This window comes from Myzus persicae, unplaced genomic scaffold (genome assembly GCF_001856785.1).
Source record: "Myzus persicae strain clone G006 unplaced genomic scaffold, MPER_G0061.0, whole genome shotgun sequence".
Lineage (NCBI taxonomy): Eukaryota > Metazoa > Arthropoda > Insecta > Hemiptera > Aphididae > Myzus > Myzus persicae.
In genome coordinates, this window is record NW_019104412.1 from 25,447 (window position 1) to 46,905 (window position 21,459).

Below are 21,459 nucleotides of genomic sequence, written 5' to 3' on the forward strand. Positions count from 1 at the left end.
TTTTAAATATTGTTATGTTCAAACTCAGTTTAAATACGACCATCAAACGCAGTGTACTACCTATATCTTATATTACCTACACCATTTTAATATTTTTCATCGGTTTTTTCATCAAATAATAAATAAATACCTAATATGCCGAATAATAATATTGTGACTTGAAGCAATACTATTACTATTAAAACGAAAAATCGAAAGCATAATCAAATAAATTGCCTGACTTTTTGAGAAAAATTCATATATTTGTAACTTGTGAGATTATACCTGAAGAAAATATGATGTAGGCAATAAAAAGTTCAAATAAGAAAAAAAGTTTTTATGTGTTACGAATATATGCACTATTATGGAATTTTATAGTCAGGGATATAAATCATAGTTTGACTGAAGTTTGGACAAACGGTTGGTATTTAATTGTTAACTTTTTTTATAATATGTATGCTACAGAGATACATTTTTAGATGGATTTTTCGTGATATTTGTGTGCGGATGGGTTTTCGAACAGATTAGTGCAAACAAACACTACTGCGTACATTATAATATCATTGCTGAAGAAAAGAAGCTTTAAATGGTTTACTATCCTTTGTAGTTTCAGCAAGTATAAGTGTTTCAAGAAAAGTATACAAAGAAAAGCAACACTAATCCCTCAAATGCGACAGTCTCTTAAAATGAAAAAAAACGATGAAATCGCATGGTTCTCTATACGAGCTGTATCGTAAGTGTATAAAAATATACATGTACTATTTGTTATAGTGATGGGAAAAAAATGTAAATTTAAATCCATTTAGTACAACACACTTTTTAGACACAAAATACGGGAGCTGTTTACGTGTATATATATATTTTATATAAAAATCACATTAGATGCGGGTACTCACCAGATTTTGTTAGTGCCACGCAGACGACCAATATGAGTGCCGCGGTCATCCCGCAGCGGTGTTGGAAGCTCGTGGGAGCTGCACTCCCCAGAGCCATCTCTAGTTGCATCGGCCTGGAAAAAAAAAACGGTAAAATTAAAGAAAACGTTTTAAATAAAAAAAAAAACGGCATAATGTATTGCAGTGCAGTATCGACGATGAGGTCGAAACCGGTTACGGGGCGATGTTATGATCGACAATACGGTAATAATGTGTGCTATTTTCGACGGCATTCGAGTTATAATATTAAATAATAATTATGCATACAAGCTAGCGATGATGATAATAACGTTGCGCACGTCCCCCGGGGTGTACTGCGGAATGCGCACGCGCGTAGACATATCTCGAGTTTTATTATAATGTATCGTATAATATTATGTAGATCTTACAACGATTTTCGTGGTCGTGATTTATAAATAATGATTAATGATATACCCCTTACCCAGTTACCTATACACGCGGTGCGCTTTTCTATCGGCGCGGGTTACCGGCTATACCGTTACATTACTATTATTTGCTGAGACTGATGCCGTTTCTGACTGCCATGACCGTATGAAACTCTGCTCTGCACCAGGTGTGTGTGTGTGTGTGTGTGTGTGTGTGTGTGTGTGAAACTATAAGCCTGGTCGCAAGTATGGCTGGCAGGTAAGCAGAAGTAAGTACCTACGTCTATATATAGGTATCAAATTATGTGTACTACATCTCGCGGACACACTACCGGACTAACCAGTCACAGCGGGATTAACGGCCGTTCATATCCATTTTTATATCATATATTAATACAATTCATATATCGCGATGACGATGGCCGTGTGTACTGGCGAAGATAATCATGGTGAATTACACGATTATTGGCACTAGCGTCTCATTTTTATTATAATTTATAATATAATATTATATTACGTTTGACCGGAGCGACACTACTCCACCGTTAAAAACCGACCTCGTCTATTCTAACATTTCCAATAATGCTCAGAGTATTATTATTTACTATTCCCAAAATAGTAAGGTTCCTAAATAATTAGACTATAGTATGAATAGTGTGTAATTTAATTATTGAAAAGTCTACCAGCATAGAGTAAATAATTAGACTATAGTATGAATAGTGTGTAATTTAATTATTGAAAAGTCTACCAGCATAGAGTAAAGATAGATTTTTTGCGAGACTATATCCCGAGGACTGTTGGGAATCGCCATCATTGACGTAGCGGTTTTTTCTTGAATTTTTTTTTTTTTATTTGCTTCTCTAAGGCCAAAATTGTTATGTGGTATGTCAAGTGGTATTACGACATAGGTTGGTTAGTACGTTATATTTCGACCGTCGGGATGCAGCACACATACTATTATATCATTGTGGACGTAATAAATAATATTTTGAATTCGCGAAAAGACGCTCCAGGGTTAAACCCTCGGCCAGCCGTCGTTGGGCACAACGGTATAGTAATATAATGATGACAATTCAATCGTCAATGGTATTATACAATAATAATAATATTATGCGATAATATTAGTCTCGTTATGACATGGTAGATAACCACGGTAGTGAACCGTGAATGCATCGTTGTCCGGAGGCAAAACATAAAAAAAAAACATTAATATAATATTGGTACTGCTCTCTCCCGTAGGTACACCGTACACGATCATAATATTATGTATTTTTTTTTTAAACGTACCCATTCGCATATTATTCAATATATATATATATAAGTAACATAATAGTTCAGCGCCTGTTTATTATTATTTTTTTCTACTTTTAATGATTCGAGAAAAACCGAGGTCCTTAAACTCTCTCACCATCACATGTGTTGTTTATAATTGTTGTTGCATATTATAATATTGCCCATACAGAAACACGAAGGCAACGACGACGACGACACTATAATAACGAAAAATAATAACAATATGTATTGACGGAAGAAGCAGAAAATTGGATATTCGTGTGTGCTTGGAAATCCGGCTTAAAATTTTCAATTTAAACGTAATTGCGCGTGTCCTCGGTTCGTGCAGCGTTTTTTTGCGAGCGTTTATAGGCATTAGGTACATATTATAATGTGTATAGGTGCACGATCGCACGAGATGAAAGATGATTACAATGTTGTATCGTAAACCGTAAGGACCTATAATGCGTTTGGTTTAATATTTGTCTTGCCGGAACCGAAATGGAACCTCGTCGCCGGAGTCGTATATTCAACATTTTATGTTATAATGCACCGTTTGAAATCCGATTTAAAATTATATTTATATATAGGTATATACTATTATAACAATATGCATATTAACTCATAATATACTTAATATTGTATTAGCACTGAACATTTTCAAGCGAGACGATACTATTTTTTTTATTTATAGTTTCCTCGCTCACAGTATTATTATTATACGTATTAGTACGTACCCGATGGCTATGAAGTTAAACATTTTACGAACAATTTTTCTCAAAATGGTGATGATTTATGATTATAATTTATAGCCCGTCGGGTCAATCAAAGTCAACATCGATTTCATCGTTTTCCGGATACTTAAAAAACTTAAAAACTACTGTTTTCATTGTTAATATGAATTTTGGCATCGTTTGGAGCAATTGAAAAGACTATAAAGTCGTTTTAAGAAGGTTCGACCTGGATTATTCAAGATTATCTGTCATCGAGGCAACTTTATAGGCATATACGGGAAACGACATAGGTGGTAGGTAAACTATATTAGATAGCTGTTAGCTGATGGTATAACTCGAATGTTATTACTTATAATATTATGTAAATTATTTTTCATGTAGGTGTATAATATGTGCATTACGACGCTGTTTGGGGCGTGCACCTTTATTTTCCTGGTTATCCCCAAAACGTAACCCCATCGCGAGACTTGTCAAAACTGGATGTTCGATGCCCACAAGGCACAAAATAACGATAGTTATTAATAATATCACATCGTAAATATTTCTATACTATAAATAGAATATATTTTTATAATAATATCTACGTAAATTAGGTTTGCTGTGTCGTAAATAGCGTATTTTATAGGTATTATCTATAAACGTGCGTACGTAAAGATGGGCACGCGTGCGTGGGTACCTAAGCATGTATATGTTATACATAAACGTATAACAAAATAATATGTAGAAAAAACCACCTGTTTAGTCGCCGCCGTCGTAATATAATATATCGAGAACACTTGTTTTCGGCGCTCAACCCACTCGTCGTCGGCGGTACACGATGGTTTTTTTTTCTTTATTTTATGATATATATATATTTTTTTCTACGTCTGAGTTACGACAACCGTCCGTTTACGGGAGGACAATTGATTCTGCTTTCGTTTTTCTATCCGACGGTGTACCATATATATATATAATACACACCTCGTTAATAGGCGCCGTCCGTAGGCCGACCGGCAAGGTCGTCGTCTCGGCGGCAGGCGACCACCCGAATAACATATAATTCGTGTTCGTGAAAAACAAAAACTGAACTTGTTTTAACGCGTTTCTTTTTGATCGTTGTCTAACAACCAGAGTCACTGTCATACCAAGTCGAGATCGTAAAAGATGAGAAGGGTGTAATGACATGTAACGACATGTTTTCAAAAAACGGACGAGAACCTTTCAATACAGTCAACTTTTTGTTAAAATCCTTGATAGACTTTATCATAGTCAACGGTGTTTTTACTTCACGATGATTTCTAAAAAACTGCAGTTGGAAAATTTGAAAAGAAACATCTTCTTGCAACAGAATTCGTTATGTTTGTTTTTCGATGAATTCATAAATCGATTCAGAAAAAAAATGGTTTGAGCAGAGGGAGGGAACAATCGATACGTCGCCTTATATGTACATTGCAGCAGTCTCGTAACTCACGAAAACGTGATAATATATTATGATATTATAATGTTATTTATTGCCTTTGGCGGTTATTCGACAAATTTTCGATCGAAACTCGAAAGAAAACGGACGTCGTGCGGACTTAAATTTTTTTTTTTCTTTCGACATATTCGTCCCGTTATTCCAACGGTTCATCTCGGTGGTCTCGTGCTCAAGCCATCTCTCGGTGACGACGATAAAATACATTTTGAATCATGGACCACACGATGATATGTATAATATACGGTGAGTACCGGGTAATGGGTATCGTACAGGTTTACGGTATATACTTAAAGCGCTGTAGATGTCTGCGTCACGTCGTCGGTGGTTGGGTTTTTATTTATTTCTCTTTATATTGTATCCGAGGACTGAGAGAGTGATAGACGTAAATATCAAATAATGGAATTTGTGCACTAAAAGGTTAATGATGATACTTAATACACGAGCAATATTACTAGGTCCGAAAGTGTTGCACATAAATATGATTATCGCGTATTGTTTTATTCGGCGAGAGACATTTTAATCGGACGGACACACCGAGTATGACCGAGAGGGGACTGAGAAACTACTCCTACGTGTGTGGTATTATATATTATTGTATATACAGTGTATTAGTGTACCTATATTGCATGCACATGTGTACTTACATATAATAATGTAAATGCATTATTGTGATATGTGGCTATTAGCACGCGCGCCAAATTTAATTTCCATATTTACATAATGCATTACAATATAATATATTAAATCCTAGATCGTAAGATTTTCGTATAATATATTGTATTGTAAATTATAATGCATATACGAATCATTGTGCTGTCGTCGTAAATTCGTCCAGCGCAAAAAAAAAATAACAAAATAAATTAACGATTTTCGTTTTGGCCGAAACGCTTATTTTTTTTTCTAGATAAACTAGCGTTCTACTCGAGAGTTTAACATTACACACATATACCACATATTGTGTAGTACCAGCTATCTATATATAGAGAAACGTGTTCCACGTATATATTATACATATATATATATTTATACCCATACATCGGTTTATACACCGAAAACGCTAAAACCATCATGCGATGATCGTATGAGATGATAATACGTTAAATGGTAATATTTAATGTGTCTCGGTGTTTGTGTGTGTACGTAAGAAGCTCAGTATGCACACGTCATGTATTATATTTTATATAGTATCTACTGTCTGGGTGTTTTTCGTCTGTTGGAAAAATACTTGGATTAAACGCCACCATATTATGTTTCTTACGGGAAACCATGCAAAAAATATCAGATCTCCAAATAACGTAATACCAACCATCTGTAGTTGAAAACTGACAATTTGTTGTAAATAGATTAATTTAATTTACTTATAACTAGAACTTTTTCCTATTATAGTTTTATTGATCACGAATTAATATTATGTAAGGCGTATGAACTGCTTGGTCTACACACATAATACAATTATTATCAAATAAACATATTAATATAGTACAAAACATAATACATTATAATGTTATATTCCGAACTAGTAGGTATGCAATAAATTTCTTATCGGCCCGCCTTGACGTCGTGCCACTACGCCATCAATAACGACGATGGCCCGTGGCACGGCCTCGAGGGGTGATGTGCATTATATTTTGTTGTTGTTGTAGTACTATATTTAGAATATCTAAATATTTACCTGCATATTTTACTTATGTTATGCACCGATCTGTAATATATAGGAGTTATAACATGATGTCAACAAAACAACAATCGTAAATCGATTTCAGTAATATATTAAGTTATTATTTTTAAATAGTGAATAAATTATTGGTTTTTGAAATTAGTTTGTTGTTATATTATAATATAGTTAGTGCTACAATTAAATAGAGTCAGTACAATTTGTGACGATGCGACATTCTTTTTTCAGCGAGGAGTCATTCTTAAAATGTCTTAGTGGATTAAAAATGGCTTATCTATTCATAATGAGTTTGTTTTCTGCGGCAACGAGAGAGTTCATGAACTTTAATTTTATGCTCATGTGAACTACTTCATATTTTAAATGAACTTTTCAAGGTCCGGAAGACATTATTATGTAATAGCCGACATGTCGTGGAAACGAAAACATCTACATCAAAATTGGTTGATGACAATTATATTTTAATACACTTTATACTCCGGTGAGCTCAGCCAGCTAGAAATCCCCCCTCCCCATCTTCACGGCAATTTTCGCGAGTAAACATCGCGAATCGTAAAAATAATAAGTATGAATAGGTAGGGTATAATACACTGCGTATTCGAGACTACTCGTGGGGCATCGTATACCAAGCGAAAATAACATATCGATTAAAAAGCGATAAAAATTATGTACACGACGAACATAAAATACATATTATTATACACTATTCTAGTACTATACGACTGTATGTGGAGGGGGAGAAAATTCCTCGGGGTGGATGGAGAAGAAAAAAAAATACCATACGACGGTGTCGGGTTTCCTTATATGAGGATGTGCAGATATCTTCCGTTGTCCCGCCGCCGCCGCACAAGTGCAGTGACCCAATCCGCACGGTATATTAAAACATATATAATAATGCTATACAGTATACCTATGTATATAAGTGTGTGTGTATATAGAAACAGTGGTCTGCCGCGTGTACGTTTATAAGCGGTATTGTTGTGTATTTTTTTTTCCCATGGACACGAGCACCAATCGTCAGCGTTCGTTCCGCATTGCTTAACTCTTATTTTTTTCTCCATTTTCATTTTTCATTTTTTTTTTTTTTTTTTGTTTGTTTTTGCACGAGATCATATTATTACTATTATTATTACACGCGGGAGTTCAAATAGTGTCGAGACCGCCGACAAACCGAACCGATTTTTAATGATATTCCTGCTCAAGTCAACGGCCATATACCTATCTACTGAAATGTACACGCACACACGCGTATCAACTGGTATAGCGGTATGCAATGTAGATTTATCGTAAAAAGTAATTACACAAGAGTTTAGAAACGACCAAAATAATTGTATACCTTAATAGTTAGAGAATAATTATCTAGGGGTAAATAATTCTTATTTCGTAAATAAAATAATTTTATTTAATTTTATTTTTACTATATTTAATATAGTATCAAACGATAAAATTATAGGCCATATAGGTAGGTGCTTATATTTAAATAATATGTTTTAACATATCGAGTAAAATATATTATATTAGAATAGCGCGATTCATCATATTATTACTTATCGTCCGACGTACCGCGGTGGTCACGGGCTCTGGCTGGGTAACTGAACGGTATAAAACACGTGTACCCATCCATATTATAATTTATATTATTTTGTACCAGTGTGTATACTCACTGGGCGGTACGTGAAAGATAGCGCGTGCAGAAGCGGAGACCGCGAAGAAGAAAACGAAATTCAGTGGTCGCGCGTGCGACTGATGCTGCTGTCAACGTCCTTGGACGATCCAGAGGAAAATGCGAAGACGCGTGCAGAGTCCTGCAACTATAATATATATCTAACTCTCGGGATTTTTTATGCCTTCATTCATCGTCATCGTCATCTAAATCTAAAACTATTCTAAATCTTCGTCGTCATTCTCGTTCTTCTTCTTTATTCCATTATATTATTGTATGCGGCTGCAGCAGGACCTTAATGGTTAGTTAAGACTATATTTCAAACCCGGTGAAGCGCCATAATCGATTTTCCGTATTGCCAGGATTCCGTCACCATTAGGAGGTACATTAAGTTTTATTTAAAAAGAATTTTCGGGCGATTATTTTTCGGACGGTGTGGATGGAATGCCGAAATATATACTATGTGTATATATAATATGATGGTTCGGTCAAGTCCACGGATACGGGAAGGATTACTTATGTAATATTCCTAATATTTGTATAGTATTATATTTCGGATTTCACGCGAAAACGATTATCGGCCGTCCGTCTCGCCAGTCGCCACAAACTTAACGTTCGTCACACATCAGTCGACCGCAGCCCCGCAGGTATTTATTAGCTGTATATCCACCTACCAATTTAGATGGTAAACTATCGACCTGTGACAATGCCCTTCGTCGTTTTCGGATTGATAACACTATTATTATTAAGTATACCTATGCGATGCGTTTCAGTACGTTCTGACTTTTTATATTATACTGCATTTATATTTGACATATTATCACGTGCCTATACGATTTATTTATAATAATATAGGTGTATAAACCGCGGCGAACTCTCTCATCAAACCAGCAGAGGATGTAAAGAGCAATATTGTTAGCAAACGCAATTTGATACATCATAATCATCAATGAATCCGATACACGAAGATCTAGCCATCTAGACATTATGGTACTTAATCATCATAAATCGACGAAAATCGGCCGTGTTAAGGGTGCGTTAATTAATTGCACATTATTGTATTGCTTCTTAGTTATTATATATAAATATTTTATAATAATACCATAATTTTAGGATTTATACGTAAATCGTTTTAACGGAGAAAAAAAAACAAACTTCCAGAATTTCGGGAATCGGACGATACACGTGTTACTACGTATTGTGCGTATCATTATAATTGTATAGACAATATATCGCCGCGGATGTAATGACTCCTCCTCTTCCTCGCCGAGATGAAAAAATAAAAATTGATTTTTCATTCCCAGACGCGGGATCCAAGGACTCAAGCATCATGTTATTGTAATGAGTATATTTATGTATAAACTTCAATTTGACGATTGCTGGAGATTCAAGTACAAAACGTTTAATTCTCGTTACTTGGCGGATATATAGGTGCTATACGTATAACGTATTATGAGTCCTCGTTTGTGTGTGTATACTATGTAATAAGTATATATTAATATACCTCAAAGTCCGCATATAATATTTATTCATTTATGTATACGGATTCGCGGGTCGACGAAATGAAAAAAATAATACGTAGTTGGTACGTATAAAAAATATATTATACGCAATCGTGGTATATTATTTTTTCATTACGAGCTGCGAACGCATACACAGTACGTACATGTATAATAATAATAATATATTGCGATATATTTATATAACATAATATACGTTGTTATTATTATGCGAACGATTCTCGCCGCCGAGACAATTGACGTCCGCGCAGTCCCGAAGTAATTTGTTGCCGCGACGATATCGTCGGCATCGCGCACATACCACCTATTATACTTATATATTACACGCACATTTATTTATGTGCACGAGTGATATAATAATATATTATAGGTATGGGTAGGTTCGACAATCCGTCACTGTATTGCCGTACGGTCACGTTATATTGATTTGTGGCTGTCGCGTCGACGTGACGCACGCGTCGTCTATGTATTATTATGCTATGTATATAGGTATTATAAAATATATTTTACACAGTCGAAGTGGTACAATACTGCAGCGATGTTGTGCTTGTAGTAGTTGCGGAGACTACGAAAAAAAACACTTCATTGTTTTTCCGACGATCCGTCGTTTACCGGCTGGCGGTGAGACGAAGAGAGAGGAAAAAAAATTCTGCTCGCGTACGATTACCGGTGGATGAGATGCGATTTGAACGACGTTCGTCGGAGTGATCATATAATATATGGGTACCTGGCGAATAAATACGACGAGAACGACCGATACGATTTGAAAATCCGCATCGTCAATAATGCTTTAAACGTATATTATATTACACAGCAGAGACTACTCTTGGGATGCAGCCTGCAGCTCGGTACATCATTATACGATGATGGGTCCGTGTATGGGAATTCGGTATTTTTATTTTTATTTTTTTTTTTTTTTAGACCCCATACGAATATTCTCGGGAGTGACGAAAAACCTGTCCTCATCGATTCCGGTCGAGCGAGTGAGTCGTTCGCATATCATTTCTTCTATAAATAAAAGCGGAGAAAAATTTAATAAAAATAACCGTAAATAAACGATGAAAAAACATTTTAAACCTTACCTAACTTATAAATTATAATACAAGTTTGATATTATAATAAAATATATAGTCGTATAGCGTCATGAACGCTGTAGGTAGTATAGGTGCAATGATTTTTTTACTCGTCGTTCTATTATGGTGGTGCAGAAGGGTGGCGATGAATAAAAATGTGAGTACAATCTATAGTACCTATTTATGCATCGCGGGACAAGCGATGGTCAGTGAACCCGCTGAAGTAAGTGAAGTCGGCCCCGACCCTGGACTTGACGGCGTAGATATCGGTGATCCTATATACGCGCATATGCAGTCGGTAGTCTACTGCGGAACTCCCGAGCTATGATTTATCCATATTATATAATTTATGCCATGTAATGACATATACGTATATAGTACTTAGTACGCAAGATTTTTTAACTGTGAGGAGTTTAAGAATTATTAATGATTACAATTTGATTTTGATTTTGTCCAGTCTAATAATTTCAGACGTTTGAATCGGTTAAGTTAGGTACTTGTAACAGTTCAATTTTTCAACTTTTCTATAAAAAACTATACTATAAGTAGTAGAAAAAATTGTCTGACCATCAACTTCGATGGAGATTTTTGGTAGAAAATTAGACCTGTTTGGTACTTTCGGGAGGTCAAAATTGAAAATTATCGAGAAAAAAATTTGATAAACTTTATTAAATAAATTGTTTGCTAAACTTTTCAGACCGTCTTCGCTTAAATTGGCTAAACACAACTGTAACATTTCAGTCATTTGGGGATTTTAATTTTATCTATTTAAAAATATAAACGACACTTATAGGAACAATATTATTTTTTATGAGTATTTTAAGTTCAAATTTTGACAAAACCACATTAAATTAATTTGTAGATGGAACGATCGTACATATGCATAATATAAATTTATAAATATTATATTATTATTCTGGCATTATGTATTATATATTTCTATTTAATGTATTATTTATCAATAGAATCGCTATCAGGATTCGAGGTTCTTTCGTGCTGCGTAATCTCTCGGAGATTCCTACGAGCACATTATTGTATAATATAATATAATATAATATAATATAGATGTATATAAAATAGTTGGTCGACCGCGGAGGAAGCGGAAAATGAATCTAATACTATATAGGATATTGCTCTTTTTTCCTCGGTCGATGCACGTCATGTTTAGTACCTGATAATGTGTATAGTAAGTGTATCCCATACCTGACGTCATGTAAAAGTGTAAGCGATGCGCATCGTTGAGCCTAGAGCGAATCATACTCGTGTACGTTATATATATTATAATGTTATATTAACACGAAATTCGAGTTTGCGGCCACACGTGTCTATGTACCAACAAAATAATAAAAATAAAAACGAAATAAAAAATATTCTCTTGTGTGCCAAACGCCGTCGGGTCCTCCAATGATCGATCGACCGCCGCCGCTTAAAATGCGTGTTATTAAATATTAATTAATTACAGTCGGATCGTTTCTCGAAATTCTCACACCTCCCCCATACTCCCATCACGCCTTCCTCACACACCACCGTTGCACTCGCACTCTTTCGACGATAACACATATTATAATAATATGACGTTTATAATAATATATATCTATACATGCAGAGTGCAGACGCTTTGCGTTTATTACACAAGAATATCATATTATTAAACAATTTTCGTACATCTAAGACGACCGACTGCACAATATTATCATGCCCTCGGGTAGGTTTGGTTAAAATTTAAAACTGATTTCTGTACCTATATAAATGTATATGTTCTAACCGTTTTTTGTTTTTAAATTAAATAATATTATTTTATATGGTATTGTGGCCATTTGTACACATATTATATTATGGATGCCTACTACCTACGTGACGTTAGGTGATTTCCGAGATAAGCTTCGTTTACAACCACCATCGCTGTAGGTAGTATAATATGTACAAGGTAACGGGTAACCGAATATCTGCGATTCCTATTCCCCAAAGTTTTAATTTATTACCTACCGATAAGTCGAGATAAATTAATGCCTAATGGTGATTACGATTTGTTCATTGTTTATCGCTACACGCGTATGTTACTTCAATATGTATGGGCATTACACGTCACTTAAAATGTATGGTAATATTTTTACTTCTGCATTATGTTGCAGCTGCGTTTATAATACATCGCGAGTATAATATTGACACCATGATATATGTACAAATTGTGTTGGTAAATTTTATAAAACCCTTCGATTACCTATTATATAAAACGGATGACAGTATAGGTTCTCCCCTTTATTCATTAAAATACGATTCGACAACTATATAGACAAAATAAAATATTTCAAATAATATGTTTAAGCTCACCAATAATATTGTGTGTATTGCATCGTGTAAGTTGTGGGTATTTCGATTTTATTTTAGAAAACAGCTGAATATTTCAGTTTATTACTTTTGTCCACAATAATATTTTATTGACTATTAAATACAATTTTAATTCAGAGATATTACTAACCGTCCATCAAAGGTTAGCACCCGTTGCCCACAATACATTTCCATGTATAGTATAATAATATTATATAGGTATTATTCTAGTATCCTCGTAAGTATAGTCAATATGAAATCGAAACATAAAATGTTACGACAGACAAAAAAGTGAGATGCTAATTTTTATTTCACACATTGTTTATTGTCGAAGCAATAATTAAATTAAATTATACATTTACATTTAATTATAGGAAAATCGATACAAGTATTGTCAATGTTTTGACGATCATCTTCTTTGTAAAATTGATTTTTCGTGGCCGAAATAAGAACCCGTTGACTAATCTCTAACTCCAGAGATTTTGCATAAGGTTTGAATATCTTATATAATTTTAATTTTATAATTTACAATACACACAGGTACAACAACAGTAATTATAATAATAGTAACAATAAAAATAATAATAATGATGATGATAACTCACCGCAAGTCCCGTGAACAAACCGGTCGTTTTTTAGAAATATTTTTTTCTGTTTAGTCTCCTAGGTATACATATTATTACTATTATATACTCGCAGGACAATGCGCAAAAATACCCAAGTGCCGCGACCAGTTTCCCAGAATAACTGGTTATCTCGGTCGGCCGAGCGATCGCCTCTACACGCGTGCGTATATACATGCTGCTGCAGTGTGTTGCTGTATACCTACCTATATGTAATATTATGTATAATATATAATATAAAATGAACCTATGTGAAAAAACCCGTATATATGTGAACTGTCACCACGCGAGAAATGCACCGATCGCGATGGACGGATAGAGCAATAATAGTATGATCGCATCGCTATTATTTGCTGGCATAGTGCATTTAAGTAATATATTTTATACGTTGCAGCAATGCGGCGATTCAACAGCGATTTCGACGGCCGTTAAAGTCTCCGACGCCGTTGCTGCAGCCGACGTATCAATCGTCTGTGTTAAATTCATTTCGGTTCATATACACTACGGAGCGAATAAAAGTTCAAACAAGAAAAAAGTTCGGTAGCGACAAATTATAATGATAAAATAATAATATTATGTGAACTATAGGTATGCAGAGTGATACATGTAATATAATATACCTATATAGGTACCGAACGGTTGCACGATTTTGTTTTATTTATAAATAAAGTCGTATAATTTATCGTAGTTTATATTATATACTATAACATCGGTATATATACTTATATAGAGTTTTTCGTTTAAAACTATAATACACGAGGAAAAAACGGTACTTTCATGTTTATTATTACAATTTTTTATATTCGGTTTATAATTGATGTTCCGACATAATATTATATATTAATATATTATGCTCGAGTGTATACTGTATACGTTATATACTTATAGTAGTAAGTATATACATACATAATATATACACGGGAACGCGTTTTTGTGGAGTCATGCATTCATAAAAAAAAAACATACATAACGACTGATTTACGTACAATACAAAAAATGAATGCTTACAACGGTAATTGATGTGTTTATGCGCGCGCTGCAAAGTTCCTCGTTTAAATAATAAATAATATAATTACCGGTTGGATTTACCCTCAGCGATATACAAACGTGTATATATTATATTATATACATAAACTGAGGTAAAATTAAATACATGGTGATAAAATGTACCGTTGCTGGTTATAATGGTTATATAACAATAATAATCATTTGTCGATATTGTAATAATATACGACCGAGAAAGATTGCTGACCAGTGGACCGAGTGGTTTGGCGAGTTAGGTCAAAGGAAAACTGGTCATTGATAAATATTATTATCATGCATGCGGCTTGACCAATTTTTCGCTTTACTAATGCTTTTATTCAAATTCTGGTTTTGGTAAAATTTAAATTAAAAAAATTAAAACATATTAGGTATACACTATACATAATATATGTATATTGTATAGCCACCGAGATTAACGGAAATGTGTACCTATTAAAAACAATAATAATAAGACTAGCCTAGACTATACTCGCGCTGTACCTATAATAATTTATACCTACAGTAGGTACCTACCCATATGTTTAATTACATTTTCATACTTTCTCAATTAAAATAAAGATTCTCAAATACACGAATATCAAAGGATATAAAAGCAATAATTACTTAAAATTATCAATGTAACATATTTTTCACTATAGTCACTAAAGGACTAAAATCACGCAAGTATAATATATTTTACAACATTATATTATTATTATAACAATAGACAATTATTTTCTCATTCGGACCGAAAAAAATCGAACTACACGTTTGTCGCTGTAATAGTGTGGCCAAAGAAATATTATTGAAATCGTGCGCGTGAATGACGTATCCGCTAGTTGCGATTATTAAATAACGACGAGAGACACACGCTGCTGCTGCGACACACAATTAAACGGCATATATTAACAACAATTTCCAGACGAGGCAATTAAAATCGTGAATAATTGTTTACATTGACCGATCGATTCATATATTTAATACACACATTACGACGACGACCGAGACAGCTATAATTATAATACCTAATAAATTGTAGGACGTTCGGATCACGATTGTTGTTTTGATGATAGCGTATTTGACCGTCGAATGGCACAGAAACGTGCAAATATATTCAATTTCGATTCTGCCTGCCAAATAAAATTGTTGGATTTTTTTTGTGGTGACGAGCTTGCAAACGGATAGAAGGATCAGCTGCAGAAGGATAACTATACAGAACTACAAAGTTGAGAATAAATAGTCTCTGTGTTATAATGGATAAACTATAGATGTTTACCGATTTAAATATTCTATCATATACCTAAATCATATAATATGATGTTTACAATATTACAATGAATAATGTTTGAACATTTTTAAATACATTTTTTAGCATCAGAATCATCAGGTAATAATATTGGTCTTACAATTTGTCTATACTTTGCTGAACGAAATGGACTTTTGATAGCAAACGAATGTATAGGAATGACGTTATAACCAGCAGCAGAGGGTAGGTAGGCTGCCAGAAGTCAGGATGAAATAGCGGTTTTATAGGAGATGGATAGCGTACTACTAGAGAACATTTCAAAACGTCTTTTTTCTCGTCCCGCCAGACGATTGATGGGGTGGTGCACACTGGATGAGAGGGGAGGGTCGTCGACGTATACATTAAATTATATATATATATATTTATTTATTTATGAGCTTTAAAGGTATATAATGTGTAATGTATATATAATATAGGTACGCGATGAATGGACGACGATCGCTCGCACCGCCTGAATGCTAAAATCGTTCCTATATATTATATCGCGGTGTTCGACGGCGTACTTAATAAGATATATAATATAATAAATATAATATCATACCGATTTTTCTGTTTAGGTATGCTCTCCTCCTGTAGCTTATACCTATATGACGTATATGCATAATATAAGATTTCACACGTATGCGTGGCACGTATCGAGCACCGCGTGCTTTTTGCGGTCCGTGAGAATATATATCGGAGAATCAGATACAGGTGTCCGATAAAACGCGACGCGGACGATAACGCACAACAATCATGTTGGACGGGGTCCGAGGAGCGGGAAAGTGAAGAAGAGGTTTTCTATAATAGTACTATTTATGTTTCGAATTCGCAATCATATTATGTTGTATGCATCTGCAGTGCACATACATCCTATATACGTAATTCTTACGCGGTTTTTCCATCGGATGTTATGATTAATGCACCTATAAAACAATGCGTTTTATTTAGTGGTGTCAGTGTCGGTGCAGAAATATTGCAGTTGCACCGGGTGCGCAGACAAAAAGGAAAATCGCGGGCTTCTACTGCAGTCACTCATCGTTGGATACAATTTCAAACAAACTACAGGCAATATATATTATACATTTCGTATTCATAATACGCGCGTTTCCGCGGGACTTGGAAAAAATAAGGCCAATACTTAGATACCTATAACTGGTAATGGAAAAATATAGTTAAAATTCAAACGATCCCACTCGCGTGTTACTCTATTAGTCATAACGAGGTGAGTAGGTGACAGGTATTATAATATATAATACCCATAATATTTAATGTATAATGAGAATTATCTTTTGAAATTATCACCGTACACATAATACCACATGCAATGGTGCAACTTTAAATATTTAGAATAATAATATTGACCATTTTTTAAAACGTTAATTTTCATTAATATTATTCAGAACATTAGTGGTGAGGCAATTATTTAATTATTAACTCAAGATATTATATATTTATTTTAAATTATTTCAGTTTACGGAGTGGTGTATATTATACAGCGTGTGTACGCATAAGCCAAATAATATTATACATTTTTACTATATAGTCTTAAACAATAAACTCTTAACTCTTAAGAATGAGAAACTCCACTTATACGGAGAGCTGAAAAAAACTATAGCTGTGGTAATTGATGCGCACATTTCTGACAATCGATTTAAGAGTTAAAACGTGCAATATACTCGTATACATTAAGCTACGTCCTACGACCATAAATCAAAAAATAATAATTAATAAATAATATACAATAATAATGATTATTTTTACTAAGGAATATAATAACATTGCGCCACATACGAAAAGTGGGTATAATTATTATTATATGTATATTATGTAAGCATACAAAATATAAATTTCTCGAAGAACTACTATCGATTTGCCTGGGCAATCACTGCGTTGTGGAATGGGTTGCTATGCAGTGTACCTTCGTATATATAAATATGTGCACTTTAATATTAGGCCAAATTAATTAGTTCGGACGACCTCTAACAATAATAACGTTTCTAATGCGCGGCGATTATTAAATTATTTATCACGTCAAGGAAATCCACCGGACATGGCTTCACGCGGTATTACAGCAGCAGCAAACAATAACGAGTGGCGTAGTTAGAATAAACAAAGATCTTGGTAACGCATATACCTGGTCACCTATATTCTCCGCATAGTCCGACAATTATAGAATCGTAAGCTACCTTTGTACGTCCTCTACAGAGACAGCTTATCTTGCTAGCTATCGCGTAACAGTGGCCTTCCCGATGTTGCTCAGTGATTTTCCACAATATGACGTAGTGAAAACGCGAGAACATTTTTAAAAAATTACTCGAATAGGACATTTGTTCCATTCTTTGAAATGAGCGTTCGCATACCCGTGTTTTACTCCGAGCAATGTCAAGTTTCCGGTATGTATACAAAAACGAGAGTTTCTGAATTCGAAAAATAATGATAATTTCGCGTATTTCCGTATAAGGCGGCGGCTAATGGGCACGACGTTACGTGAAATCATAATATTTGACCACGGCGGTCCCGTGCATTATACGTATCTACAATACAAAAATCAATATTCGTTCACTATACCGACGGGTCGGCAAATCTATGACACGATTTTTCTGTCTCTTTCTCTTTTTCCAAAACGATGCGTTTTCATGTCCATCGTGCGTGTCAGTCGTTATTTTTATTATTAATATTACATTAGATCATTGTATGTATTATTAATTAATGCCATATTATTAGGTATAACATATATGCTGTATAATTCATATCTATATAATAAGTGTCCGACGCTGTTGTGGACTACTCAAAAAATGCAATTGCAGCAGCAGAAGTGGATATATTATATTGTATGCGACTCGCGTGTTATGCAGTCGCGCACTAGAATTGCCAATAATTGTGCAACCTATTAACTATTATTAGGTAGGTTTAATAATATATCGTAATATTAATGTAAAGAAATATTTCTTAAAGTTGAACTGCTGCCGGCTGCACGGCATTTTCGAAATAGAATTGTTTGAAAATAGATATTTTTGTGAAATTGAAATAGGTAGAAACTCTAATATAAAAACATTTTTTTTTATATAATTTAAATGGATTACTGAAATAAACCAATTGCGGGTACCTATATATAATTATATTATTATTTTCGTATATATAGTTCCATAAAGCTTCTGCTGACGGAATAACCTCACGAGACTGGGGGAATCCCGTGACCGTGTCTCGTCATGCACCCATACAGTCTGGACTGTTCAAATAACCCAAATTATAATATAAAATATATAGATAGGTTTTTTATGTACGGCGGAGTGCTTATACCGTTATTGCGAATTTTTTGTGTCTGGTATACGGTCACCCCGAGGCGACGACGTCGCCGCGACCACGGTCAAGTGGTCAACCGCGATCTGCTGCAGCAGCTCCCACACCGATGTCCTCGAGCGACCTGTATCATTTCCCGTGAGGTGACCGGGACCGACCTCGTTCACGATTGGGGTTTCTGAATTCGCAGAAGTATGTTTTCCACGAATGTTCAAGTATGATTTATAGTAACTAGAATTCCCCAATATCAATTTCAATAACCCGAACGTAATGATACATATTATGGGCAACAGCTCATCATAATGCTCGCGATTTAATTAGCATAATTTTTTTTAAAAGTTTCAATATACCCTTGTCTATTATGTATTGGTTTTATTTTATCAAACGATAGTTATTTCTATGAAATATTTTCCTATACATACCGTATCACTCGAGAAAACGATTTATGTTTGTCGTACATAATATAATACAAATATTAAATTCCTATATAACAATATTATACTCCAGAAACGAGAGTCGGTTATATGAGATTGTTTTCTTCCAAATATTTCTAAATATTACACAATGTCAATACGAAAACACATCATTCTCGACTTTATTAAAACTTTTTTACTGACAGCGATAAATATATAAGTAATTCCTGTGTGTTTTGCTGCAGTTGTGTATTTAATTGCGATAAACGCCCGGGGGAACTAATTGCAATTCACGCAGGGCGACCTATAATGTTATCAACGAAAAACGCATGCAATATTATCATATGATATTTCTACGGAAATCGTTCAAACTTTAAACATTTCAGTCAAAAAAACTGCTCGAACGGAACCTATAATGACCTATCTATATTTTATACCGTATATATTTTCCAGTTGGCAGTTTCTTTACTTAAATATATGAATATCCGAGTTTTGACGAATCAATTAGGTAACGATGTTTGTCGTAGTATGCAGACCATAAATGAGTACAATTTTAATGTAATATACATTTATATATTTTTACCATTGTACACACCTTATAACCTTGCAACAGCGACGATTCAATCGCATTACCGGTAGTCAGAAAAGTGTTTGTACGAGTATATATTATATGCGTGTGTGTTTGTGTATATGTTTATAGAGGTAAATATAATAACATGATATTGTTTATGAGTGCGTGTATTATATTATTTTCGAAAGAATTACAATATAATATATAGGTAGGTATTCAAACACGCTCGCGGGCTCATTAATTCCTTAATAATAATAATAATAATAATAATAATAATAAACGTCTCTTGTCTGTCATTTCTTATTGTTCGATTCAGATTTCGCGAGTATTATTTAAGTTTTACGTACCTATATAAATATTTTTATTCACATGAGTATATGGTAAATATTATTGCAACAGTATGCGGCGTCAAAGATTTGCAAAAAAATCAAATAGAAAATCACGAACATGTACGTCATCGTCGGGCTCGTTCAAGTACAACAATGTATATAATAATACATTAATAATACACGCAAATACGCAGTATGTATAAATTGTAATTTGTAAAATTGTAACTATATAAGTAGTATATAAATATATTATATTATAATTATATCATCGGCGGAGGGGGGGAAATTATAATATTAAATATACATTTACGACTTAGTGGCAGCAGGTACGGAGATGAATACAGTTAGAAGGAGTGGAGGGTGCTATATACACACAAGAAGAGGAATAGAAAAATAATAATATCACAGAGGGCAAAAGACGTGCGTACGTGGATAATACTTCCTAATGTAAAACATTGATAGAGTATTGACATGCCCGTCGGTGTGACGTTAGAATAGGGTTGCCATACGTCCCGGTACACCGGGACATGTCACCAGTTCATGACTTCTGTCCCGGTCGTCCCACTAGACCCTACAAAAGTCCCGGTTATGTGTAAATAATATTAGTACCAATAATTATAATAAATTATGTTTTTATAAAAATTATATTTGTATTCTAAAACCATGAATTTCACGTCGAATTTCATACGTACGCTATGGGAAAACCAGAGCTATTGAAACAGGTGAAAAAGTCAGAAAAATATAATATTTCAGAATAAATAAATAATATTTCGTTAATCAAATGTATCTTCTAATTTTAATGTCTTTCATAATTCAATACTATTATTGTTTTATTCTATATTATATATATATATTCATTACACTGCGTTCTAAATTTTAATATTAAAAAAAAAA

The 21,459-nt window shown here is 34.0% G+C and overlaps 1 protein-coding gene across 1 annotated transcript in view; it reads right to left on the reverse strand.

Annotated features, from left to right (window-relative positions):
• LOC111041995 (protein PF14_0175) overlaps nucleotides 1–21,459 on the reverse strand; it is a 42,891-nt gene that overhangs the window by 20,526 nt on the left and 906 nt on the right. Inside the window, 1 exon segment of the mRNA XM_022326478.1 lies at nucleotides 876–988. Within this exon segment, the coding sequence (XP_022182170.1) occupies nucleotides 876–984 (109 nt within the window). The 5' untranslated portion in view covers nucleotides 985–988.